Genomic DNA, 25,968 nt, shown 5'->3' with positions numbered 1-25,968 from the left:
TGTGCTGGTTGTTGGCACACACTTCACTGTGTGTTTCATTGAACATGTGATAGATAAATCTGAAGAGGATGCTTCCTATAGTGGAGGAGTTTAGGACCAGAGGGCACAGCCTCAGAATTGAGGGGCATCTACTTAGAACAGAGATGACGAGGTATTTCGTTAGCCAGAGGGTGGTGAATCTGTGGAATTCATTGCCAGACGGCTATGGAGGCCAAGTCATTGGGTGTACGGTATTTAAAGCAGAGGTTGATAGGTTCTTGATTAGTCAGGGTGTCAAAGGTTATGGAGAGAAGGCAGGAGAATGGTATTGAGATGGGTAATAAATCAGTCTTGATAGAATGGCGGAGTAGACACAATGGGCCAAATGGCCTAATTCTGTTCCTTTGCCTTATGGTCTCAGACCACCTGGCTTCCACAGTCATTCAGTATCTATATATTATCCCTAAAGCAACCCTTGCCTCACCTTGTCAGAGAGATTCCTTTTGCCCTACTCATCCCCCCCGCCAGTCACTTGGGAACTTTGAACTAACTTATGTTCTCTCTTTCCCAGACAGGAAAGACAAAAAAGGTCTTTGGCCTGAAATGTCTTCTTCTCCGCAGATGCTGTTAGACTTGCTGTGTGTTTCTAACATTCATTGTTATTGTTTGGAAAGTCAGGTTGTCCGGTTGCTCTTAAACAAGGTTTACATCATGAACAAGGAACCTAGGGTGATACAGGCTACATACAGTGTTAGTAATGAATTGGCCCTCAGTTTATTTCACCTGCCTTCACTCTTTACCAATGAAGTCGAATAATTAATGATTTAAGTTCATAGTTCGTCGTTCATGAAGACTGATGACATGATGAGATCAGTAGAGCTGCTGCCTCACAGTGCCAGATACTCAGGTTCAACCCATAATACCATAAGATATAGGAGCAGAATTAGGCCATTTGGCCCATCGAGTCTGCTCCACCATTTCATCATGGCTGATCTATTTCCCTCTCAGCCCCAATCTCCCACCTTCTCCCAGTAGCCCCACATGCCCTGGCTAGGGCAAAAATCTATCAATCTCTGCCTTAAATGCACTCAATAACTTAGCCTCCACAGCCACGAATTCCACAGTCATGAATTCCACAGTTTCTCCACTCTCTGGCTAAAGAAATTCCTCCTCATTTCCGTTCTAAATGGTTGCCCCTCTATTCTGAGGCTGTCCTCTCTGATAGTGGACTCCCCAAATGTAGGAAACATCTTCTCAAAATCCACTCTATCAAGGCCTTTCAACATTTGATAGGCTTCACTGAGATTCCCCGCCTCCACCCCATTCCTCTGAATTCCAGGGAGTACAGCCCCAGAGCCATCAATTGGACCTCATATGGCAGCCTTTTCATTACCAGAATTACTTTCGTGAATATCCTTTGTACCTTTCCCAATGTCAGTGCATCCTTTCTTAGAGCCCCAAAACTGCTCACAGTGCTCCAAGTGAGGCCTCACCAGTGCCTTATAAACACTCAACATTACACCCTTGCTTTTACACCCTGCTACATGTGAGTCAGAGCATTTCCTACAGATGCTTTTGTTGCTTCCCACATGCCATGGAAGAATCTGGGGGAGGTTGATAAGAACATGGGGAGGATAAAATGGGATTAGTACAGATGTGTACTTGATGGCCAGCATGGTCTCAGTGGTCTGAAAGGCACTGCAGGTATCCATGACCATATGATGCTCGCATGCTGCCGGACCTTTGACTCTGAGCTCTGTGGTGATTGGCTTAAACTCAGTCACTCAGTAACTCAGTAATTCTCTCTATCCCCCTCCCCCAACCTCTCAACCCCTTCCCCAACCTCCACCTGTCCCCATCCCTTCCCTGATCCTCTTCATTCCCCGATCCTACCTATTTCCCTTAATATCTCCACTCGCTGATGCTCCCCACTCAAAAAACTACTCCTGCTCTTCAGACATACTTCGGAACCCTTTACAACTGTGAAGAAGAAACGTACAGGATTTTTTTTTTCTCTCTGCCCTCACCCGGTCCTTGGATGAAAGTCTCGAGGCTGCACCTCAATTTCTGCGGGCCGGTGGTTGTTGTTGGAGTGGAAATGCTGGACAATCTCAGCAGGTCAGGCAGCACCTATGGAAAAAGGAACAGTCAATGTTTCAGGTCAAAGACCTTCAATCGGGCCAATTCTGATTTTCCAGCCTTTTCTGCTTTTATTTCGGCTTTCCAGCCAGTGCTCTCAGTTTGGTTTTTCAGTCACAGCGCTGGGAGCAGCCTGACACCTGGTGACGGATCCCGTGTACTGCAGGAACATGAAGTTCAGTGCAGTCCAGGAGAGTGGCAGCCTATAAACTTCGCAGTCAGCAGCTTCCAAATGAGCTCAGGCAGTGTGTATACGGCAAGGTTCTGGTGGAAAAGGCTCATCTGTTTTAGTGAGCCATGCACAAAGTTTGTACTTTAGTGGATTTTACAATTGATCTGAATTTGAATTGTGAGGCGGGGTAGTAGTGGTTCACATAACCCAATTACAGTGCCAGTGATCAGGCCCACGGTTCAACTCCTGCCCCTGTCTGTTAGGAGATTTTACGTTCTCTCTGTGACTGGGTCGATCTCCTCCAGGTGCTCCGGTTTCCTCCCACATTCCAAAATAATACGGGTTAGTTTGAAAAAACGACGTTGGCAGACCGTTGCAGATGCCCCCAGCACATATCCAGACTGTGGTGGTTGTTGATGCAAAACAGCACATTTCACTGTATGTTTCAATGTATATGTGACAAATAAAACTGATCTGCAATATACTTCTTTATGTTTACTGTTAACAATAACCTTGCATTCTACAACATCAAGTATGAAATGTTGTACTAAAGTAAAAGAGTGTTAAATAAAGCACTATTTGAGGGACTGGTTACAATCCAGTATAAGTATTCCTCCATTAGGTTCTAATACTTCGTTTTTACTGATGAAAAAGAAATAATATAAATAGAGATAGCTATCTTGAGCTTTTTTTCTTCCTTTCACTTAAATATGTTATGAAACTAACAGAGTGCAGAAAAGAATTACAAGGGCATTCAAAGTTCAAAGTAAGTTTATTTTATTATTCAAGTGCATATATGTCAGTATATGCAACCCTGATGTTTATTTTCTTGTGGGCGTAGTCAATAAATCCAATAACCATAATAGAATCAATGCAAGACTGCACCAACAGGGTGGACAACCAGTGTGCAAAGAACACAAACTGTGCAAATACAAAAAGAAAGAAAATAAATAAATAATAATAAAAAATAAATAAGCAATAAATATCGAGAACATGAGATGAAATTGAGACTATAGGTTGCGGGAACATTTCAGTGATGGGGCAAGTGAAGTTGAGTGAAGTTATCCCCTTTGGTTCAGGAGCCTGATGTTTGACGGGTTCCTGAACACGGTAGTGTGAGTTCTGAGGCTCCTGTACCTTCTTCCTGATGGCAGCAACAAGATGTGGTCATGGTCCTTGATGATGGCTACTGCTTTCCTGTGACAGCGCTCTGTGTAGACATGCTCTATGGTGGGGATCACTTTACCCACAGTGCATTGGGCCGTATCCACTACTTTTTTTATAGGATTTTCCGTTCAAAGGCATTGGTGTTTCCATACCAGGCTGTGCTGTAGCCAGTCAGTATGCTCTCCAACACACATCTATAAAAGTTTGTCAAAGTTTTAGATGTCATGCCAAATCTTTGCAAACTCCTGAGGGAGCAGAGGTGCTGTCGTGATTTTTTTTCATAATTGCACTTACAGGTCCTCTGAAATGATAGCACCAAGAAATTCAAAGTTGCCGAACGCCCCCCCCTCCCCCCCACAACCAGCAAGGACCAGCTCATGCAACTTCCACTTCCTCCTCCTGAAGTCAATAATAAGCTCCTTGGTCAAACTGACATTGAGTGAGAGGTGGTTGTTGTAGCACCACTCAGCAGATTTTCATTCTCCCTCTTTATGCTGATTCATCACCACCTTTGATTCAGCCTATGACCTAATCCTTTTGCCAGGACATGGGGCTAAGTTATAGGGAACAGTCGTTCAGGTTATGACTTTGTACTTTGAAGTGTAAGAAACTCAGAGGTGATCTGATAGAGATGTATAAAATCACAAGCGGCATAGATAAATTGAATGCACTCAGTCTTTTCCCAGGACTGGGGAATCAAGAAGTAGGGTGCATTAGTTTAAAGTGAAAGAGGAAAGATTTAATAGGAACAAAATTTTATTTACACAAAGAGTGGTAGGTATGTGGAATGAGCTGCCAGAGGAAGTGGGGGAGGTAGGTACAATGATAACTTTTATAAAACAGTTGGACAGGTACATGGATAGGAAAGGGTTAGACGTGTAAGGGTCAAAGCCTGGCAAATGAGATTAGCTTTGGAGAAGCATTTTGTTCAGCATGGTCCAGTTGGGCTGAAGGGCCTGTTTTCATGCTGTATAACTCTATGACTCTATAAACGCACTCTGCAGGCAAATAATGCTTATAACTTAAGAAAAGTTGCCTTCATATAGCTCCTTTCACAACCCCACAAAAGCTTTGAAGTCAACTCACTGAACCCACTGTGAATGATGTAGTAGCCAACACAGTCATGACACGTACCACAAACAACAATGAGCAATAGACAATCTGTTTGCTAGTGACAGTAAGTTGGAACAGAACTCATGACCTTCCGTACAATGCCATATAGTGTCTATTATGCCCTTTGCAAAGTCAGATTGGGCTTCAGTTCGAGAAGTCCTGAGATATAACAACATCTTCATTACCATTCTGGATTTCCATGCTCATATTTTGAGGGGAGAGCCTTAAGGCTGATATCTACTTGTGTGTCAAATGTACGCCATTGGTACGGCGTAGCCATGAACCCTAGCCTTAGCCTAACACGCACCTCTCCCAAAATGTAACTATGCGTCACGGCGTCGCAGACCACAACAACTGTGATTGGACCATCGCATTTCCTCCTACACTGCAATAGCTTGCCATTGGGTGACTGAAGGGCAGGGAAGGAACTCTGGCTGCAATGTTTTCCATAAAGCTTTACAGACCTCTGAAATTTTGGAGGATCCTGTGCTTGACGCCAGTTTGTAGCTAGCTGCTACAGCCTGTTGACTTCCTAAAACTCGAATGGTGATAGCCATTCTCTGAGTACAGGTGTCCCCCGCTTTTCGAGCTTCCACTTTACGAAACCTCACCGTTACGAAAGACCTGCATTAGTACCCTGTTTTTGCTTTCAGAAGGTGTTTTCACCGTTATGAAAAAAATTCAGCGCGCGATAAAAAATTCAGCATGCAAAAAAAAATCAGCGCGCGCCCCAAGCAGCCGCTTTGCCCGGGATTCGGAACAGCATTCTCACCAGCATTGCTTTAACACGAGCCTGTGAGCAGCCGTTAGCAAGATGAGTTCTGAGGTATTGGAAAAGCCTGAAAGAGCTCGTAAAGGTGTTACACTTAGTGTAAAACTAGACATAATTAAGCGTTTCGATTGCGGTGAAAGAAGCAAGGACAAAGTGAGTTTGGCTTGTGGAAGCTGACAAAGATGATGTTGAAGAGGCTTTGACATCCCATGACCAAGAACTAATAGATGAAGAGCTGATGCAATTGTAAGAGGAAAGGATAACAATCGAAACCGAATGCAGAAAGTGAAGCAACTGCGTGAGATTTTCGCTGCAATGATAAAGTACGACTTTAATTTTGAAAGGGTAGGTAGGTTTAGGGGATATTTGCAGGATGGTTTGAGTGCTTACAAAGAACTGTATAATAGAAAAATGCGCGAGGCTCAGTAGTCAAGCAAGCCTTCCACATCAACCACAGCAGATGACGAACCTCGAGGCGGGCAGTCATAGGAGAAGATGAGCTGCCTGCCCTGATCGACAATGAGATGACACCCCCGTGTCCCACCACCACAACACCCGGGCCCCGGACAGATACTGTACCGATTCGCAGAGAATGCAGCAGTAGCCGGGAGGCACACAGCACATCTTTAAGAAAAAAGCTGAAATAAACATGCTAATTAATTAGGAGCCACCCCACACGTAATTGTTGGCCCGGATCAAAGGCGATGCAATCGTGTCAGGCAGCGCCTAATTAATTAGCATGTTTATTTCGGCTTTTTTCTTAAAGATGTGCTGTGTGCCTCCCGGCTACCGCTGGACCCCTGTGTGCTTTGCGGCAATGTATCGGTCAGTGGCCTGGAGGGTGGGGGCCAGTGCACCACCCAAACTTCGACTCAGCCTAACACACTATCATCAGTGTGCTCGGCGCTGTCCCGATTCCGGTAAGTGTTACTACACTGTACATACATTATTTCTACTTTATATCGGCTGTGTATTTTTACGTGTTATTTGGTATGATTTGGCAGCTTCATAACTTAAAGGTTACTGGAGAGAGTTTGCGCATGTTTTTGCCAACAGCGCTTGCGTGAGATTTTCGCTACGGAGAACAGTTCAGTAACGATTGTGGAAAAGTATTTCTACCTTATATAGGCTGTGTATTTATCATATCATTCCTGCTTTTACTGTATGTTACTGTTATTTTAGGTTTTATGTGTTATTTGGCATGATTTGGTAGGTTATTTTTGGATCTGTGAACGCTCACAAAATTTTCCCATATAAATAAATGGTAATTGCTTCTTTGCTTTATGACATTTCGGCTTACGAACCGTTTCATAGGAATGCTCTACCTGCAGATGGTGGGGGAAACCTGTATACTGTGCATACACTGATGCGAAATAAATGGTTGGAGACGATGAACCAAATCATCAACTCTACCTGCCGACTTCCGAAAATATTTGAAATGCATTTCCTCGTCCATGTCTCTCAGTGGCCGGACAAGCACAGAAAATTCACCCCCTTTCAGTTTCAGTCCCCATTGTTTGAAGTTTGAGCTTCTTCGTGTTGAGTTTCAACATGAAGAAACTCAACACAGTGTCATAGAAACCCCACCGCCAACTAGCGTTTTGGCAGTGAATTGCAGAGCGACGCAGACACACCAACGTACAAGTATAAATGCTCACAACAGCGTAGCCCACTTGCATAGGCTGCGGCGTAAGCTAGTACACACAAGTATAAATCAGCCTTTACATTTCAGAGACAAGTATAAGAGCACCTGGTCTTTTCATATATCTCTACCTTTTAGCAAACCCAACAGCCTCAAAACTAACATATACAGTTTGCACTCAATTTTTGTTTGCATGTCCTGCATAAATGCAATTTTTACCTGGACTGGATCATGCCAGTGATCAGTTTCACACATTAATTGACATCCAAAATTTACCTTAACATAGTTGATGTTATTGCAGCATCAGTCACCCAATTAAATTAATTGCAGATATAAAAGCTGAAGAGGTTGGAAGAAAACAGCAGGTCGTGCCACATCTGCAGACAGAGAAACAACTAACATTTTATAAGACCATAAGCCATATGACCTAGAGATGCCAATATCTGGCCCATCCTCTAGTCCAGGGGTCCCCAACATTTTTATGCCATGGGCTCCTAGCATTAACCAAGGGGTCCATGGACCCCAGATAGGGAACCCCTGCTAGTCACTGGTTTATCATCATTAAATACATCAAGACAATAAAAAAGGAACTGTCCTTACAAACTCTCAAGAATGAGACACAAGTGCATTTGCTGGAATGTGGTGGAGGAAGCAGCGGGAGGAACTCGGAGGGTCGAGCTGCATCTATGCAGGGTAAAGGAATTGTCCATGTTTCATTCCCAATAAGACCATAAGACATAGGAGCAAAATTAGGCCATTTGGCTACATCTTTGTTGAAACATGGCTGATTTATTATACATCTCAATCCTATTTTCCTGCCTTCTCCCTTTAACCTTTGACACCTTTACTAATCAAGACCCTATCAATCTCCACTTTAAATAATTCCACACATTCACCATCCGCTGGCTAAAGAATTTCCTCATCTCTATTCTAAAGGGATGTCCTTGTATTCTGAGGCTGTGCCCTTTGGTCCAGTTCCTCAGGTCTCAAGGGAGAATTGTCAACTCTCAAACTGTGAACACAGAAAGCTTTAAAATAAAGAAAGCTTTCCTTTTCTTCTCCAAGAAGCAGGCGAATAAAGTTGAGAGGGACTGTAAATCAGCCATGATGGAATGGTGGAGCAGACTTGAGATGATTAGCCTAATTCTGCTCCTATGTCTTATGGTCTTATGTTCTGATCTGTCCAAGTCCTTCTCAAACTTCCAGTAATGCCTCCAACCCCCCTTCACCATCTAATTGTCCCTCTCTCACCTTGCCCTCCCATTTCCTCCCTCTGGTGCTCCTCCCCGCCCCTTTCTTCTCCCTTCTATGGCCTTCTGTCTCTTTCACCAATCAACTTCCTCGCTCTTTGCTTCATCCCTCTCTTCCAAGTTTCACCTATTGCCTGGTGTTTCTCTCCCCCCCCCCACCTCTTTCAAATCTACTCCTCAGCTTCTTGTCTCCAGTCCTGTCAAAGGGTTTCAGCCAGAAAAGTCAACTGTTCTTTTTTTCCATAGATGCTGCCTGGCCTGCTGAGTTCCTCCAGCATTTCGTGTGTGTATAAACAGGTGACATTTTGGACCAAGGTACTCCTGGTGAAGAGTCTTGGACCGAAACATCAAATGTATAATCTTAGCAACATAGATTCTTCATCTTCTGATTGAAGACTCTTATAAATGCTGACTTTCATCTCACAAAGCGGGGTCAAACACTTAGGACCGAGACAGATAGAAATTTTGTTATGCAGAGCATTGTGAATCTTTGGCATTCCCTGACTCAGAGAGTTGTGGACACCCTATCACAGGGAATATCCAAGGCCAACGATAATAAATTAGGAATTGGATGCTGAAGGCGGGACCTGAGCTTTAAGTTCGGCCGTGGTTTTAGTGGGGTAGATTCCTACTTCTGTGAATTAACTTTTGGTGCTCTCAATATGACAGCTCCAGAGAATTAATCACTAATTTGTTGCCATAGTTCCTACAATAGGCCCTGTACTTTAAAAGGACCAGCAGCTCTGCAGTAAGTTCTCACCAACTCTGTGAATAAAGGCAGTTCTCTTACTGGTCTCTGTAACTAATCTATAGCGTGCACAAAAGGAAGAACCCATACAGCAGGGTTTGTTCCATTCTGCAGTACAGCATTCACTAGGCTGAGTGGCATGGGAGACTATCAAGTCAAGATTCATTTGTTGAATGTTCATATTGGCATTACAATTTACACGAAATAAACACTGAAAGATCCAACTCCATGCCTTTTATTTTCTGCTACATGTGAGGCAAAAGGCCAGAAATATCCATGCAGGATAGATAGCAGAAATTTGATGGGTAGGTTACCTCCTCCTGTTAAAACTGATACAATCAGTAAAAAACTACCAGTTCAACATACTGCAACACCCAAGGTGGCTTCATCGTAGTGTACAGGATTGTCGGAAGCAAAAGGAACAGGCATATTCAGTACATCATATCAAACTTTTATTTTGCTAAAGTTCAGACTTTTTTCAGAGAATCTATCAGAAGTCGTTAGGAAACGCACGTGATTAGTTTATCAGGCTGCCTTGCAATATTAGGAGCCATTTGTAAGTGAACTATTAAGTTAAAACATTATTTTTTTCCGACACCTTACTTTCATCCTAAATAACTACGAATTGCTTTGAGCATGAGGTTTGCTCAGCTGCTTTCCATCAGAGATTTTCACACTTCAGCTTGAATAATGTACTGGGAGCCCCTGAGAACTCATCACCTTTGAACACTGAACAAGCAACCTTCCTTTACTCATCCCCAGTGAAGTGGCACATTTGTGGGAAGCCTTCACATTCCTGACACATTGAACTTCCCAGATACAGCAAGTGGCAGCATGATCTCTGAATGGAATGCCTCAGACAGACGGAAAACACATTAAAGGCTGTAGAGCCTTTCCAAGTAGCACCATCCATCACATTCACAAGAGGTCAAGGGACTGTTGGAAAATGATGCCCCGTGTTTATCAGCCACATAAAATCTACTACTGAGAAATGACTCAAACTTCAATGACAGTGTATAACATTTTCATATGAAATGTATTTTTAGTCAGGCTACTAAGAGTTTTGTGAAAATTCAAAATCTATCAGCAAAAATCTTGCTTTATAAAGTTTAAAACTAAAAATCAAAGGAGTACAGATGCTGGAGATCTGAAATTAATAAAGAACATTTCAAAATACTTAGCAGGGCACAGCATTACTTGTTTTGAACTTTTCCAAAACGCACAATTCCTTTTTCCTGTAGGAGTCAATGCCTCCAAACAAACTCTGAGGAAAGTGATGTCTCTGTATTAGAAAAAGAAAACCTCAGAGCCACCGGAAACGGAGAAAGGGAAAGAAGATTCTGCTGGTATGCTGGGCAAAAAGGCCTCTTTCAGGGTGTCCGTCCATCATTAGGCATTGTTGAATCTAAAACACACAGTGACAGGGCAGAAACGGAAAGGGTGTGACTACTGTACTGCTCAGTCCCTAAGTATGTAAGGACAGAGTGTGACTGTACCTCCCTGTCCCAGAGTGTGCGAGGACAGAGTGTGACTGGACCACCCAGTCCAGGAGAGTGTAAGGACAGAGTGTGACTGTACCTCCTTGTCCTAGAGTGTGACTGTACCTCCCTGTCCCAGAGTGTGTGAGGACAGAGTGTGATTTACTGGTCCACACAGTGCAAGGGTGAGGAGTGTGTGACTGTACGTTTTCCCATAGATGGTGCCTGACCTGCTGAGTTCCTCCAGCACGCTATGTGTGTTGCTTGGACCTCCAGCATCTGCAGATTTTCTCTTCTTCGTCCCACAAAGTTGTTTTGAACTAATGAATTTGATGATACCTGGTGAAACTAATCTCTGCTGCCAGCACATAAGCCATTATCACTCCATTCCCCACACATTCATCTTGATCCTCTACCGCATCTGCCTCTGCCACCACCCTGGCAGTGCCTTCCAGTCTCCCACTATTCACTGTGTTCAAAAAACCTGTGCCATGCCTCTTCTTTCAACTTTTCCCCTCTCACCTTAAATGCATGCTCTCTGGTGCTAGGCATTTCAACTCTGAGGGAAGGATATCAGCTGTCTACCCTATTTATTCCTCTCATAATTTTATAAACCTCCAACAGGTCTCCCCTCAGACTCCCCTGTTTATCCAACCTCTCCACATTGCTCATTCCCTCACATCGACACAACATCCAGGTAAACATCTTCTGCAGCTCCTCCATAACTTCCACATCCTTCCTTTTAGGGGAACAACTAAATGCAGTACTCCTGATGGGCCCTAGCCAGAGTTTTACTAAGCTGCAGCAGAAATGCCTGACTCTTCAAAGTTCAAATTTCAAAGTAAATTTATTGTCAAAGTATGTATGTGTCATTTTCTCACAGGCATTTACAGTAGAATAAAGAAATACAATAGAATCAATGAAAACAAAAAGACAGTGCAAATAAAATAATAAATAAAGATATCATTCTGCAAAAGTCTTCAGCATATCTCTATATAGCTAGGGCGTCTAAGACTTCTGCACAGTACTGTAGTGATTTTATGTATTGCACGGTACCGCTGCCACAAAGAAAGAAAAAACAAATTTCATGACCTCTGCGAGTGATAATAAACCTGATTCTGATATGGGTCTTCATCGAGGACTGAGAGTGGGAAGAGGGCAGGGAGAGGGGATTCATGATTGTGAAAAGGGGAAGGGAGAAGGGAGGGAACTGGAAGCACCAGAGAGGCATTCTGTAATGATCAATAAACCAATCGTTCGGAATCAAATCACCTCATCTGGTGTCTCAGGGTGTCTGCACACCCCGCTTCCGCCCCCCCCATTCCACGTTGACATGTACTGTACTGTGCAATTCTTATTGTCTATATATATACACACACACAGTATATGCCTAAGACTTTTACACAGCACTCTAGATAGATAAATAATTAATAAATAAATACACAAACAGCTAGCTAGCTAAATAAATAAATAATATTGAGAACATGTGCTGTAGAGTCGTTGAAAGTTGTTCCATAGGTTGTGAAATTATCCATGCTGGTTCAGAAGCCCTGATGGTTGAAAAGTTGAAGGGTTGATGCTGGGACTCAGTACCACAACCAAGTTAAAACAAGAATTCTGTACGTCCACCATACAGCGTGCCACAGAGGACAGTGCATGACTCAAAGTACCATCCAGACTCAGGGTATGTAAGATCAGTGATTGACCCGCTGTACTGTCTAATGCAAAAATATGTAAGGACAGGGTGTGACCAATTGTATTACCCAGTCCCAGAGTGGCCAGGCTAAAGAGCATCATCGTGCTCCAGTTATATATAATCTTGGAGGTAAAAGGTACTTCTCGGAGTTGAATGAGCAGTGGAATCCTGTCATTTTAGTGACTCATTATTGGGGATTGTAACAGCACCACATCACTCAGACATTTCAACCTTTCGGACGCACTCAATCCATTTCTGACACCACAATTTCTCATGGTAACTAGGAGACAATCAGGCCTTGTTCAGGAAACTTTGGGCTGTTGTTTGCTGATGAGTTCAACCTTTCAAATTCATAATCTTGCAATCAGTGCTATTGTATTCACCTAATGCCAGTAGGTATGCCCTCTGCAGAGAGAGATCGAAACAGAAGAATGGAGACATCAGGAAAATGGATTGCATTCTGATGATTAGTTGACAGGCACCTGTGCAGGGCTGGTTTCTGATGTTCCTTTACATAAGAAAAAATTCCTTAAAACAAAAAAATGAATGGTGAATTTAACTATGTTGCAAATCAGATACCCTTTGTGGATAAAAGGAAAATATCACTTATTTTCATTTCAGCTTTATGTTTTGCTTTGACTTATGGAGATACGACATTCTGTGGTTTGTTTTAATGGGTCACTTGTGGGAAGAAATTTATGCTCTCCACATGGCACAAGAGTGATCAATAAATTATGACATCAGTCTTGAACAAAAATTCCCAAGATAGCACCACCCTGCCATTAATTGTACGCCCTTGGCTCAATTCATCAATCCTGAGGCCAGATTGATGGGTGTATTTGTTCCAACAATTCAACCTTGCATTCTGTTGGAGCAACGTGTAGCATAGCATGGTTCAAAGTGAGAAGGTATTGCTTCTCAGCTGGACAGCTGTAGGTCTGAACTCTGAACTGTTTGTCACTCAGTATGTCACATATTAATTTCAGCAAACAACATGTGTCCGAGACTTCCACCATTCACAATCTGCTCGGGGTGAAGATTTATCCCCCAGACATATCAAGAACTGATGCCGACTTCACCCAGCATTAGATTTTTCAGGATGAATACAGGTTGCTTTCATCTCTTTAATGTGACAAAAAGTCTGAAATACCCCAATGTTAAATCAGAGAATTAATATTCAGAAGATCAAAGTTCAAAGTAAATTCATATCAAAGTATATATATGTCACCATATACTACCCAGAGATTCATTTCTTGCCGGCATTCACACTAAATACAAAGAAGCACAATAGAATCAATGAAGAACCGCACAAGGCGGAGATGGACAAGTGATCAAAGTGCAAAGGACAACAAACTGTGCAAATACAAATCAAAAGAAAGAAAAAAGTACTAATAAATAAACAATAAATGTCGAGAACATGAGTTGTAGAGTAATGAAAAGTGAGTCCATAGGTTGTGAAATCAGTCCGGTGTTGAGGTGAGTGAAGTTATCCTCTTTGGTTCAAGAGCCTGATGACTGTCCATTTAGAACAGAGGTGCAGAGAAATTACTTTAGTCAGAGGGTGGTAAATCTGTGGAATTTGTTGCCACGAATGGCTGTGGAGGCCAAGCCATTGAGTGCATTTAAGGCAGAGATAGCTAAGTTCTTGATTAGCCAGGGCATCAAAGGGTATGGGGAGAAGGCAGGGGAGTGGGGATGACTGAAAGAATTGCATCAGCCCATGATTAAATGGTGGAGCAGACTCGATGGGCTGAATGGCTCCTATATCTTATGGTCTTATGACTGAAGGGTAGTAACTGTTCTGAAACCTGCTGGTGTGGGACTTGAGGCTTCTACACCTCCTTCATGATAGTGGCAGCAAGAAGAGAGCATGGCCTTGGTGGTGGGGGTCCCTGATGATGGATGCTGCTTTCCTGCGACGGTGTTTTGTGTAGATGTGCTCAGTGTTGGGGAGGGCTTTACCTGTGATGGACTGGACCGTAACCACTACTTTTTGTAGGATTTTCTGCTCACAGACATCAGCGTTCCCATACTAGATATGATGCAACCAGTCAGTATATTCTCCACCACACATCAAGAGAAGTTTATCAAAGTTTTAGATAACGTCGAATCTGCATAAACCCCTAGGAAGGTAGAGGCACTGCCATGACTTCTTTGTAATGCCTCTTACTTGATGGACCCAGATATATCTCTGAAGTGATAATGCCCAGGAATTTAAAGTGGCTGCCTCTGATCTCCTGAGCTGATTCTGAACTTCAGAAAGGGTAAGATGAGGAAACACAAACCAATCCTCATAAAGGGATCAGAAGTGGAGAGAGAGAGCAATTTCAAGTTCCTGGGTGTCAATATCTCTGAGGATCTAGCCTTGTCCCAACATCTTGGGAGGAGGGAGGGAACGTCGACTCAGACCATGAGAGGCCTGCGTCCGGCATTTTCATGCCTTACAAGGCACAGACTGGAAGTCTGTGTGGGGCACCACTCCTCGCACGGACACTAGATCAATGTATGGTTAAGTGCCTTGCTCAAGGACAGAAACACGCTGCCACAGCTGAGGCTCAAACTAGCGACCTTCAGATCACTAGACGAATGCCTTAACCTCTTGGCCACGAGCCCAACACAAGCATATTGGTGGAGCTATAAAGAAGGCAAGACAGCAGTTATGTTTCATTGGGACTTTGAGGAGATTTGGTTTGTCACCTAAAACACTGGAAAACTTTTACAGTTGAAATGTGGAGAGCATTCTGACTGGCTGCGTGACTATCTGGTATGGGGTGGGAGGGTGACTACAGCACAGGTTACCATTAGGAAGGAGGTACAGAAGCCTGATATTAAGCCTGATTCTGATTCTGATTCTAAGGACTGCCTCACGGAATTCCGGCTTTCTCCTCCTGTCGTCAATAATCAGCTCTTTGGTCTTGCTGACATTGAGTGAGAGGTTGTTGTTGTGGCACCATTCAAACAGATTTTCAATCCCCCTCCTAAAAGCTGATTTATAGACCGTAAGACCATAAGAGAAAGGAGCAGAAGTAGGCCATTCGGCCCATCGAGTCTGCTCTGCCATTTTATCATCAGCTGATCCATTCTCCCATTTAGTCCCACTGCCCCGTTTATGACCACCTTTGATTCGGCCTCAATAGTGGTGTGGGCAGCAAACTTAAATATGTAATCGGAAACAACAGGAATTCTGCAGATGCTGGAAATTCAAGCAAGACACATCAAAGTTGCTGGTGAACGCAGCAGGCCAGGCAGCATCTCTAGGAAGAGGTACAGTCGACGTTTCAGGCCGAGACCCTTCGTCAGGACTAACTGAAGGAAGAGTTAGTAAGAGATTTGAAAGTGGGAGGGTACTACCTGTTGTAGCGTGGATGAAATTACCGGAGAGACAGAGGCACTGGTAGATACAAAGCAGCTTCTTTATTCAACACAACAAGGTACAGTAGGCATCATACAGATGGAGACGCTTTCCGCAGAAAGGTCTGCTAGCTAAAATGTGGGCTCGATATTTATATGCTAAACACAAAGGCAATCACTACTTAAAAAGTTACAGACAATGCTTCCTTTTGAAGTTACATACAAACATCACACCTTCAGATTTCATGCTTTCCTTCTGACGCCAACATGTCTGTGTTGGTATCTACAGCCTTTAGTTCAATCCACAATACATTTATTTGACATTTTACATGCTAACATAGAAGACAATTAATATTTATAATGTATAGTTAAGACTGTCTTCAAAACTACAGCATCAGGCACCAGAAGCATCTGGTATTTACACCTTTTAGGAAGCCCATTGTGGTGGACTCAATCCACAGTCCTTTGTCAAACAGTTAAAATAGAAGTCTGGTGGCCAAAGTCATTTAAGTGTTAACAAATCATCTACCCAAAAAGAAATCCACTCTAATACTAACGTTTCAGGCCGAGACCCTTCGTCAGGACTAACTGAAGGAAGAGTGAGTAAGGGATTTGAAAGTTGGAGGGGGAAGAGGAGATCCAAAATGATAGGAGAAGACAGGAGGGGGAGGGATGGAGCCAAGAGCTGGACAAGTGATAGGTAAAAGGGATACAAGAGGATCATGGGACAGGAGGTCCAGGAAGAAAGACAAATGGGGGGGGGGACCCAGAGGATGGGCAAGGGGTTTATACAGAGGGACAGAGGGAGAAAAAGGAGAGTGAGAGAAAGAAAGTGTGTATAAAAATAAGTAACAGATGGGGTACGAGGGGGAGGTGGGGCATTAGCGGAAGTTAGAGAAGTCGATGTTCATGCCATCAGGTTGGAGGCTACCCAGACGGAATATAAGGTGTTGTTCCTCCAACCTGAGTGTGGCTTCATCTTTACAGTAGAGGAGGCCGTGGATAGACATGTCAGAATGGGAATGGGATGTGGAATTAAAATGTGTCACTCTCCTTTTCTCCCTCTGTCCCTCTGAATATACCCCTTGCCCATCCTCTGGGTCCCCCCCCCCTTGTGTTTCTTCCCAGACCTCCTGTCCCATGATCCTCACGTATCCCCTTTGCCAATCACCTGTCCAGCTCTTGGCTCCATCCCTCCCCCTCCTGTCTTCTCCTATCATTTTGGATCTCCCCCTCCCCCTCCAACTTTCAAATCCCTTACTCACTCTTCCTTCAGTTAGTCCTGACGAAGGGTCTCGGCCTGAAACGTCGACTGTACCTCTTCCCAGAGATGCTGCCCGGCCTGCTGCGTTCACCAGCAACACTCATACCATCAGGCTGGAGGCTACACAGACAGAATATAAGGTTTGTTCCTCCACCCTGAGGGTGGCATCATCTTGGCACAAGAGGAGGCCATGGACCGACATGCCAGAACTGGAATGGGAATCGGAATCAAAATGTTGGGTCACTGGGAAATTCCACTTTTGGCGGATGGAGCAGAGGTACTCGGTAAAGTAGTCCCCCCAATTTACGATTGGTCTCCCCATTGTAGAGGAGGCTGCATCAGGATCACCTAACACAATAGACAGCCCACAGCAGATTCGCAGGTGAAATGTTGCTTCACCTGGAAGGACTGTTTGGGGCCCTGAATGGAGGTGAGGGAGGAGGTGAATGGGCAGGTGTAGCACATTGGCTCCTGTGCTTTCTCAACAACCTAATTCATTTGTCAGCATACTCTTCAAAATCAACTCTACCTTTACGTTACCTGATATCCCACCAATTCATTTTATTCTGCAGTTTCGATGGTGAGGTTTCATCTAAGGTTTCCGCAGATTATATCTTTTCTGGATGAATGGCATGACTGCCACACTACCGAAAACGTGATCTTTCTAATTGGAGCAGTGTAGAAATAAAGAGGTTTTGTTCTACCCATGAGTGAAATTGCCAGTGCCTGTCTGTATAGAGGCTTCACATCCTGGCCAACCCTATTCTCTACTGAAGTGTTTGGACAGTCAGAACCTCAGACCTTGAGGTGCAGCTCAGGCAGACCTCAAAGGGTGCAGACAATGGAGTTGTGGACAGTGATGGCGTAACAGACCATATAGGATGAAGCAGGGATGGATGGAGCAAATGGACAACTTACCCAAGGGAGGCACAGCAGTAGCGAGAGCAGTGACTGGAAGAGGCCCAAGCAATATGAAGAGATGCAAGCTGACGAGCCAGCGCACCGGTGAGAAACCAGAGCCAAGTTAGAGGGGATGTCGTGGGGCAAGAGGGTGGCAGGCAGTGGGGAGAAGGGCAGAGGCACCAGGATGATCTGGAGCGGCCCTGACAAATTGGGCGCGAGATGGATAAGCATCGGATCTGAAAGGGTGACAGTGGAGTAGAGACCAACCGGACCGGAAAGGCGCCTGGTTGATGGAGCTCGGGCAGATCTGAAAGGATGATGGCAGCATGGAGAGGTCCTGCGAGTGTGGTGTTAGAGTGGAGCTGAGAGGCTGAAGGACAATTGCACTGTGTAGGGTGAAGCTGGAGCTGGGAGGTGCAGGCTGTAGGGACAACTAATCCAGCAATACACAACGGTAATTGTCCAAAGGTGGAAGCACGGTGAGCACCAGTGGACCTGGCAGAGTGAAACAGAAATGACGGGGGTAAGTAGGATTAACATAGAACAGTACATCAGTGTGCAGGCTCTTCAATCAACAATCTTGAGCCGACTTTTTAAACCTACTCCAAGATCAATCTCACCTTTCCCTCCTGCATAGCCCTCCACCTTTCTTTCATCCATGTGTCTATCTAAGAGTTTCTTAAATGTCCCTCACATCTCTGCCTCTCCCACCATTCATGGCAGGGAGTTCCATACACCCACTATTCTCTGTGGAAAGAATCCACCTAAAATGATCTATGCCCTCTCATGTTAGCCATTTGCTCACTGGAAAAAGGTGCTGGCTGTCCACTCTGTCAATATTGCCTCTTATCATATAATCTGCAGCGTAGTGTAGATAATCACTATGGGGGCATAAATATGGCAGGCCGAGGGACCTGTTTAAGTGCTGATTAAAAAGGGAAAAAGTGTAGCTGGTGAAGGCTATCTTCCTTCTTATGTCCTTACAAGACACCTCACAAAATAATCTCTTTCTGCAACTCAGTCTCCCTATATTCCCAACAACTTGGCCTAGATTCTTCCCCTCGCCTGCATACCGTGGGTAATTTACAATGGCCAATTAACCCACCAACTTGCACATCTCGGCATGAAGCCAGAGCATCAGGTCAAAGCCCATGAAATCATAGGTATACGGCGCATGTCTCACACAGGAGAACTCCAGAGGCTGAGACTGAACCCAGGTAGCTGGAGATGTGAGACAGTAACTCTAGTAACTACACCACTATGTCACCCCTTGAGTCTGATCTGTATTTAATAAGATCATTCCGTAGTCAGAAGGAATTAATTGGGCTGTGCACTTGATCACTAATTTGCATAGTTCAGTACAACGCTGTGGGCCAACAGGCCTCTTCGTATCTGTACTGTTCTATGCTTATCCTGTCAGGTTTTCTCCCTCACTATCTGTTGCCGTCTTTAGGGAAACAGTCAGTGTAGTTTTCCAATTTCTAAAAGACTTATTGTCATGAAACTTTTTTCTCTCTGCAGATCCTGAGTGGTGCGCAGATGGTGGAAAATACCAGTGTCATTCACAACTTGATCTCTGAGGAGGAAATGGGAGAAAGCACATCCAATGATTCACTGGGGAATATCTCAGTGGAGACCAATTCTACCAGCTGCACCATTGGGGGAAGACATAATTATATCTTCCTTATGATCCCCATCATATACACCATCATCTTTGTTGTGGGAGTATTGGGAAACAGCATGGTGATGATAGTTATTTATTGCTACCTGAAATTGACGACAGTTGCCAACATTTTCCTTCTGAACCTTGCCCTGGCTGACCTGATCTTTGTGATCACCTTACCCTTCTGGGCAGCCTACACAGCCATGAAGTACCACTGGACTTTCGGAAACTTCCTGTGCAAGACCAGCGCCACCGTCGTGCTGCTCAACATGAATGCCAGTATCTTCCTCATCACCTGCCTCAGCATGGACCGCTACCTCGCCATTGTGCACCCCATGAAGGCGAGGACCAGACGCACCCTGGTCCATGCCTGGGTCGCCTGCATTGGGGTCTGGGTCCTCGCTGGACTTGCCAGCCTGCCTGCCACATTCTTCCGCAGTGCGTCCCACTACGACAGCTGGAATCGAACTATTTGTGCTTTCGATTACCCGAAGAACCACCGGAAGCAGTGGATATTTGGCATGGCACTACTGAAGACCCTTCTGGGGTTTCTAGTCCCACTCTTCATCATCCTGATTTGCTATTCCCTGATCATCAAGAGCTTGGTGCAGACATACCAGGTTAGACGAAACAAGCCAGCAAGCAACGAAGCATTTAAGCTCATCATTGCAGTTGTCGTGTCGTTCATTTTGTGCTGGTTTCCGTTCCAAGTTTTCACGTTCTTGGACGTGCTCTCCCGCTTGGGGATCATCAAGAACTGCCGCATCCCTGAAATTGTTGACTCCTCGATCCCTTTCACCATCTGCATGGCCTACTTCAACAGTTGCCTTAACCCCATCCTCTATTGCTTTGTCGGCCACAACTTCAGAGAGAAGCTCTTCCTGTTCCTGAGGTGCATACCTCCTGAGATCAAGGCTCACCCGAGCCTATCAACTAAACTGAGCTCATTGTCGTACCGAACCATAGAATCGCTGACAAAGCAAATGGACATCTCGAGTGCAGTGTAAGCTACGTTTCTAGTTTGCCACATTTCCACACATGTTTAAATTCCATCACGGATCTATGGTGAGTTTGGACTGATTGCAAAGCAACACAATGCTTAATGATACAAAGCTGTGGTTCTGTCCCAAGATTCACTCTTGTATATAAAACTTCAGCAAGTGAAAAAAGCAGCTTCTTCAATTTGAACTTCAGCCCCTTGAGCAAGGAGGAGCAGGAATATATGTAGCCCACAAAGCAAGATGATGTGAAATTTCTGAGTTCTGAGCTGTTGCAGGCTTAAATCCACCAGAATGGATTAGACTATATTTTCAAATGAGGTATTATGGCAGGAAAGGGGATGTTTGTTCCCTTTCAAGCAGCAGCTCTCAGATCCTGACCTCTATCATGGCAAAGGAAAAAACATCAGTCACAAGGAATGCTCAACTCCTGCTAGTTTCCCTCCAAGTCACACACGGACTTGGAAACATGCCCCTTTTCTTTCATCACTGGTTCTAAATTCTGGGGCTCACTTTGAAAGAGGGCTGTGGCAGAATGTCTGTCAGAAGTTCAAGCCCGAGATTTGTTATCAGCTTCTCAAGGGCAACTGGGTTCCAAATGCTCTCAGCTCTAAAGTATATAAATTGTCCCATCTATCTAGATGAATAATAATTCTGTCAGACATCCACCAGCTCCACTTTACTGAGACTCAAGTTCATGGAATGAAGCAGGGTTCACCCAACCAATATGATGGCAGGATTCCAATACTGATTCGTCAGTGCGAATCAGCAGAGCTATCACAATCGCCAACCTGGGACAAGGCTTCTTTCAGTTTATTATTCTCACAGCACCGTTTCAACAGAAAGGACAGTTTCTGCTCCTGAATTCCTGACAACCATTTAGGAAGTACCAACCTGCTCTGTGCTTCATCCTAATGATCGTTCATAGGACTTGAGATTGCATCACTGAGCAGATGGTGAAATAGGATTGCAAGCGTCCTGTCCTCTGATTTATGAAATATGTTGCTATCACAGACTAAGACTCGGTGAGGAAAGGTATAGAGCTTCATCACCATTTTCCAACTAGAAGAGCACATGGAGGGAAAGCTGGGTATGAGGTTATGACTTGGGTTTTGACGCTTCTTTAATTTGCTTTGAAACTCATCACAACACAACCAGTGACAATTAACGTATACTTACACTACACCTTTAACAATATATTGACATTGCAGTTTGATTCCCAGGTGTGTTGGTAGACAATGTTCAACACTACACTGCATAAGGTGTATTTTTACTTATTTTCTTACCACCTACAAGTAGGTGGAAGCCAGTGAGCCCATTGAGTTCATACCAGCCCTCAAAGCACACAATCTAATCTCAGTCAGCTCTCCCTCGTTTTCCAACGACTTACTCACTATGAGGTCAGTTTACAGCAGCCAGTTAGCCCGCCAACTTGCCTGTCCCTGGAAAATGGGAGAACACAGGAGCAACTGGGGGACAGTGGTCCATGTAGATGTGCTCAGTGGTTCAGAGGGCTTTACTTGTAAGTGCATTTTGAAAACTGAAGATTGAGCTTGGCTAATATGCATTATAGGAGACCATTCAGCCCACTTCTCTGAGCTTTCATGCTCAAAAGATACATGTTGGTGCAATTCAAACCTAGTATCTCATAGCACTCAAAGAATATCGTTCTTCACAGAAATCAGGGGAAATTAAATTTGATTAAGGCATCAGGTTTTTTCTTCTTTCTCCCCTTTGATTTCTTGGCTGGTCTCGTCCTCCCTCTTTCCTCCCCTTTCCTGCCAAACCCAGCCCCCGACCCCCACGCACCCACATGCCTTGCCCTGAAACACAAGGAAAGTTCATTTCCAAGGTCTGGCAGTTTTCACAGTCTTTGGGAGTCATTCCCAGTGAAGAACTAATAGTGTGCTCAGTTCTGGTCACCTCATGATATGAAGGATATAGGATATAGATGCTTTAGACAGGAAACAGGGAAGATTTACCGGGATGGTGCCTGGATTAGAGAGCATGTTTTATAAGGATAGCTGGGGATTTTCTCTTTGGACTGAAGGAGGATGAGAAGTGACTTAATAGAGGTGTACAAGGTGTTAAGAGGAATAGAATGAGTGGGCAGCCAGAGGGTTTTTCCCAGGGTGGAAACGGTTAATACAATGGGCATAATTTTAAGATCGTTGGAGGAAAGTATAAGGAGGATGAGAGATGAAGGGTTTTTTTTTCTACGCAGAGAGTGGTGGGTGCATGGAACCTGCTGCTAGGCGTGGCAGTAGAGACAGATGCATTAAGAACTCCTAGATAGGCACATCGATGATAGAAAAATGGAGGGCTATTTGGGAGGGAAGATTTGGATTGGTCTTAGACTAAATGTAAATGCCAGCACAACATCATGGGCCAAAGGGCCTGTAATAGAACATTGCAGCAGTGTGACAGGACTTCCAGTCCATCATTTCTATGATCACTATGAGACTAAATTAAGCTCATCCCATCTACCTGCACATGATCCATGAACTCCATTCCCTGTTTGTTCACATTACTGTCCTATCTGCTTCCACCACTTCCCCTGGGAAAGCTTGTTCCAGGCATCTTCCACACTTCCTGTAGAAATGTGAGAGATCTCCCTTCCACTTTCCTCTTCTCTCTTTAAAGCTGTGCCCTCTGGTTTTTGATATTTCCACCCTATGAAGAGGACTGACTTTCCAGTTATAACCACTTGCATAACCAGTGACTGTGAATGAGTGATAAAGAAAAAAAGATTTGCATGTGATAGTGTCAATTATAAGGAAAAAAAAAACAGGGGCAAATGTGGTCCGTTTGCCTGCTCAGCCCTGCTTTGCCATTTACTACTATCATCCAGCTCAATGTTATATTCCCATTCTCTTCCCTTGCACCTGGATGCCTTTCGCGTTGTTAGGAACATGTCCACGTGTTTGCTGCAAAGACTCTGTGTTTGGAAATTCCTCCCACAAAACTTTAAAGAAAGACTTACAGCATGTCATTTTATGATCTCCACCCCATGAAACCTTTTTCACTACAGCACTGCCTGCCATTTTGTAAGCTTTCAGCTGTTGGCCATTGTGCACAACGTGGGTACAGTGTTGGAGTATTTGATAATTTCTCATGTCTAGTTCGATTTGGTACTGCCTTTTGCAAGCACGCGGCTCGTAAATAAAGTACTCCTTCAATTATCACCATTTATATCGAATAAAGCTATTTCAATGTGCTATGACAGTGGGTCGCCTCTGTTTTTGAGTTATCAGTGGAAAGATCTTGCACGTATCCACCAAATTTCATGACCTATTCAATGACCCAGCACACCTGAGACAGTGAAGTCGTCCCTGAAGGGAAAAACTGACATTGCAGTAGTATGCAAATACACAGAGAGCTCCCACAGCCAGAAATGAGATGAATAAACATATCATCTAATATTGTCAGTGTAAATATCAGAGCGGGAAACCCAGAGAGCGCCCTTCTGTGTGTCAGCTATGTAGAAGCCCATGCACTCAATTCCATTCAAGCACATAGAGCTGGGCTGATACTTCTCTACGTGGACAGGCCGGGGATTCTTTTTCCCTGGAGCAAGGGTGGCTGAGGGTAACACAAAAATGGTTTATAAAATCATGAGGGGCAGAGGTAAGGTCAGTGGCCACAATCTTTCTCCTGAGCTAGGAGAATCTAAAAGTAGAGGGCATAGGTTGAATGTGAGAGGAGAAAGACTTAAGAGGGATCTAAGGGGCAACTTTTTCACTCAGAGTGGAGTGGGTACGCAGACGAGCTGCTGGAGGAAACAGTGTGGGCAGGTGCATTTACAATGTTTAGACAGGTACATGGATAGGAATGGGTTAGAGGGATATCAATCGAGGAAATTGTCATGTTTTGTAACGTTGAAACGTTAAACTAATTCAATGGAAGATATGGGAGTCTGGAATGTGAGTTTACTTTAAGTGAGGCTCACACATATCATGTGGTAGCATGGTGAATTATGAAATCACATATTTTTACAAATAACCTGTAATAAATTATTTAAATGAACAGGAATGCTTAATCAAACAATATATTTAGAAGATTACTCAAATATTACTGCAATATTAAATACATAACAGAAGTTGCGCAGGCAGGTACAGTTGTAAAATTTGGACAGATACAGGGATAGGAATGGGTTAGAGGGATATGGGGTTAGTGGGACTAGCTCAGCCAGACAGCTTGATCAGCATGAATGAGTTGGGCCAAAGGGCCAGGGTCCATGCTGTATAACTCTATCCAGTACCAAGGAAACATTGCAATGTTGAAGTTGTCATATTTCTGATGAAATATTCAGAGCCGGACAGGCTTTACTTTGAAAAGAAGTGGCTGACTTAAACCTTGCGTTCCAGTCCATAGTTCTGCCCCTCACACAAGAGACTGCATATGCTGGAATCAAGGGCAACAAACAATTTACTGGAGGAACTCAATGGGTTGAGTAGCACCCGTGGAGGTAGGAATTGTTGACATAGTCCTGATGCAAGGTTTTGACCAAAAGGCAGCAGTTCCTTCCCTCCCCCCAAGTGCTGCTTGGCCTGCTGAGCTTCTCCAGCAGATAGTTTGTTGATCTGCACATTATCTCATTCCTGTTTGTGGAAATTCGCAGAGCCACATGATCTATAATACATCTCAATGGTGATTGTGTTTTCTAGCTGGGATCAATGTCCTCTAACTGCTCAGAGTCATTGAGACATAACCGGAATCTTCCATGCCAGCCAGGTTGGCTGCCTCACTAATCTCACCTGCCTGTAGTTGGCCTATGTCCCTCCACATACCTATACAAGTGTCTTTTAAAGGTGCTAATTGTACCTGTCTGTACCACTTACTCAGGCAACATTTTCCATATACTCCCCACCCCTCTGCGTGGAAAGACATTAACCAGGGTAAGATTTACAGCTTACCTCCATGATTATCCAGATTCTGTGCTATCAGATTCATCCCCGCTCCCACCCCCTCTGCAGCTTTATAAATTTCCTTTATGTCCTTCCCACTTCTATGAATAGTCTTTGACCTGAAACCTTAACCTCATTTCTCTTCCAGATGCAGCCTGATCTGACGAGTATTTTCAGATTCTCAGCATGTTCTGTCCCTCTTTTTGATCTCCATCATCTGCAGTTTTTAAAAAAAAATTGTATTTTGATTGTAATTTTGCAGTGTGTGTGTGTGTGTACATTCATCATCATGCGTATACAGTATACAACCTTGGAATTCGCCTACTTGCAGACAACCACAAAACAAAGAAACACCATGGAACCCGTTTAAAGGAAACCTCCACACAACAAGACCATCAGATGTGCAATAAAAGAACAAACCACGCGAACATTAAAATCGATCAAATAGGACACTATACATTAAACATCAGACCGTAGATTCCCCAAAAGTGAGGCCACAGCCACAAGTCACAAGTGTGTGTGTGCGTGTCTGGTGTTTTGAAATAAAAATTTTTCATAATATCTCCTTGGAGTGAAAACAACATGTTTCATTTTGACCTTGTTTGTGTGAAATAGCCGCCCATTCAGAAGCTGATAAAATATTGGTAATGGTGTCAGTTTCGATTCCATTATGAAGATTAGGGATATTAATTCTCATAATGAAGGAAACCTCAAGGTCATGAAAGT

At 44.0% G+C, this 25,968-nt stretch overlaps 1 protein-coding gene across 2 annotated transcripts in view; it reads left to right on the top strand.

The window, feature by feature from the left end:
- Positions 1–25,575, top strand: part of LOC140196207 (type-1 angiotensin II receptor-like) — a 42,076-nt gene extending 16,501 nt beyond the window's left edge. The window contains exons 1-2 of one of the 2 annotated variants that reach the window (XM_072255007.1): positions 17,352–17,776; positions 19,196–25,575. In XM_072255007.1, the coding sequence (XP_072111108.1) occupies positions 19,214–20,344 (1,131 nt within the window). In that variant the 5' untranslated portion in view covers positions 17,352–17,776; positions 19,196–19,213 and the 3' untranslated portion in view covers positions 20,345–25,575. Of the gene's footprint in view, positions 1–17,351; positions 17,777–19,195 lie in introns of those variants that run through there. The other variant, XM_072255006.1, reaches the window with a different exon arrangement.
- Positions 25,576–25,968: the final 393 nt, after the last annotated feature.

This window comes from Mobula birostris, chromosome 4, assembly GCF_030028105.1.
Source record: "Mobula birostris isolate sMobBir1 chromosome 4, sMobBir1.hap1, whole genome shotgun sequence".
Classification (NCBI taxonomy): Eukaryota; Metazoa; Chordata; class Chondrichthyes; order Myliobatiformes; family Myliobatidae; genus Mobula; species Mobula birostris.
This window is presented reverse-complemented; position numbering and strand designations above follow the sequence as displayed.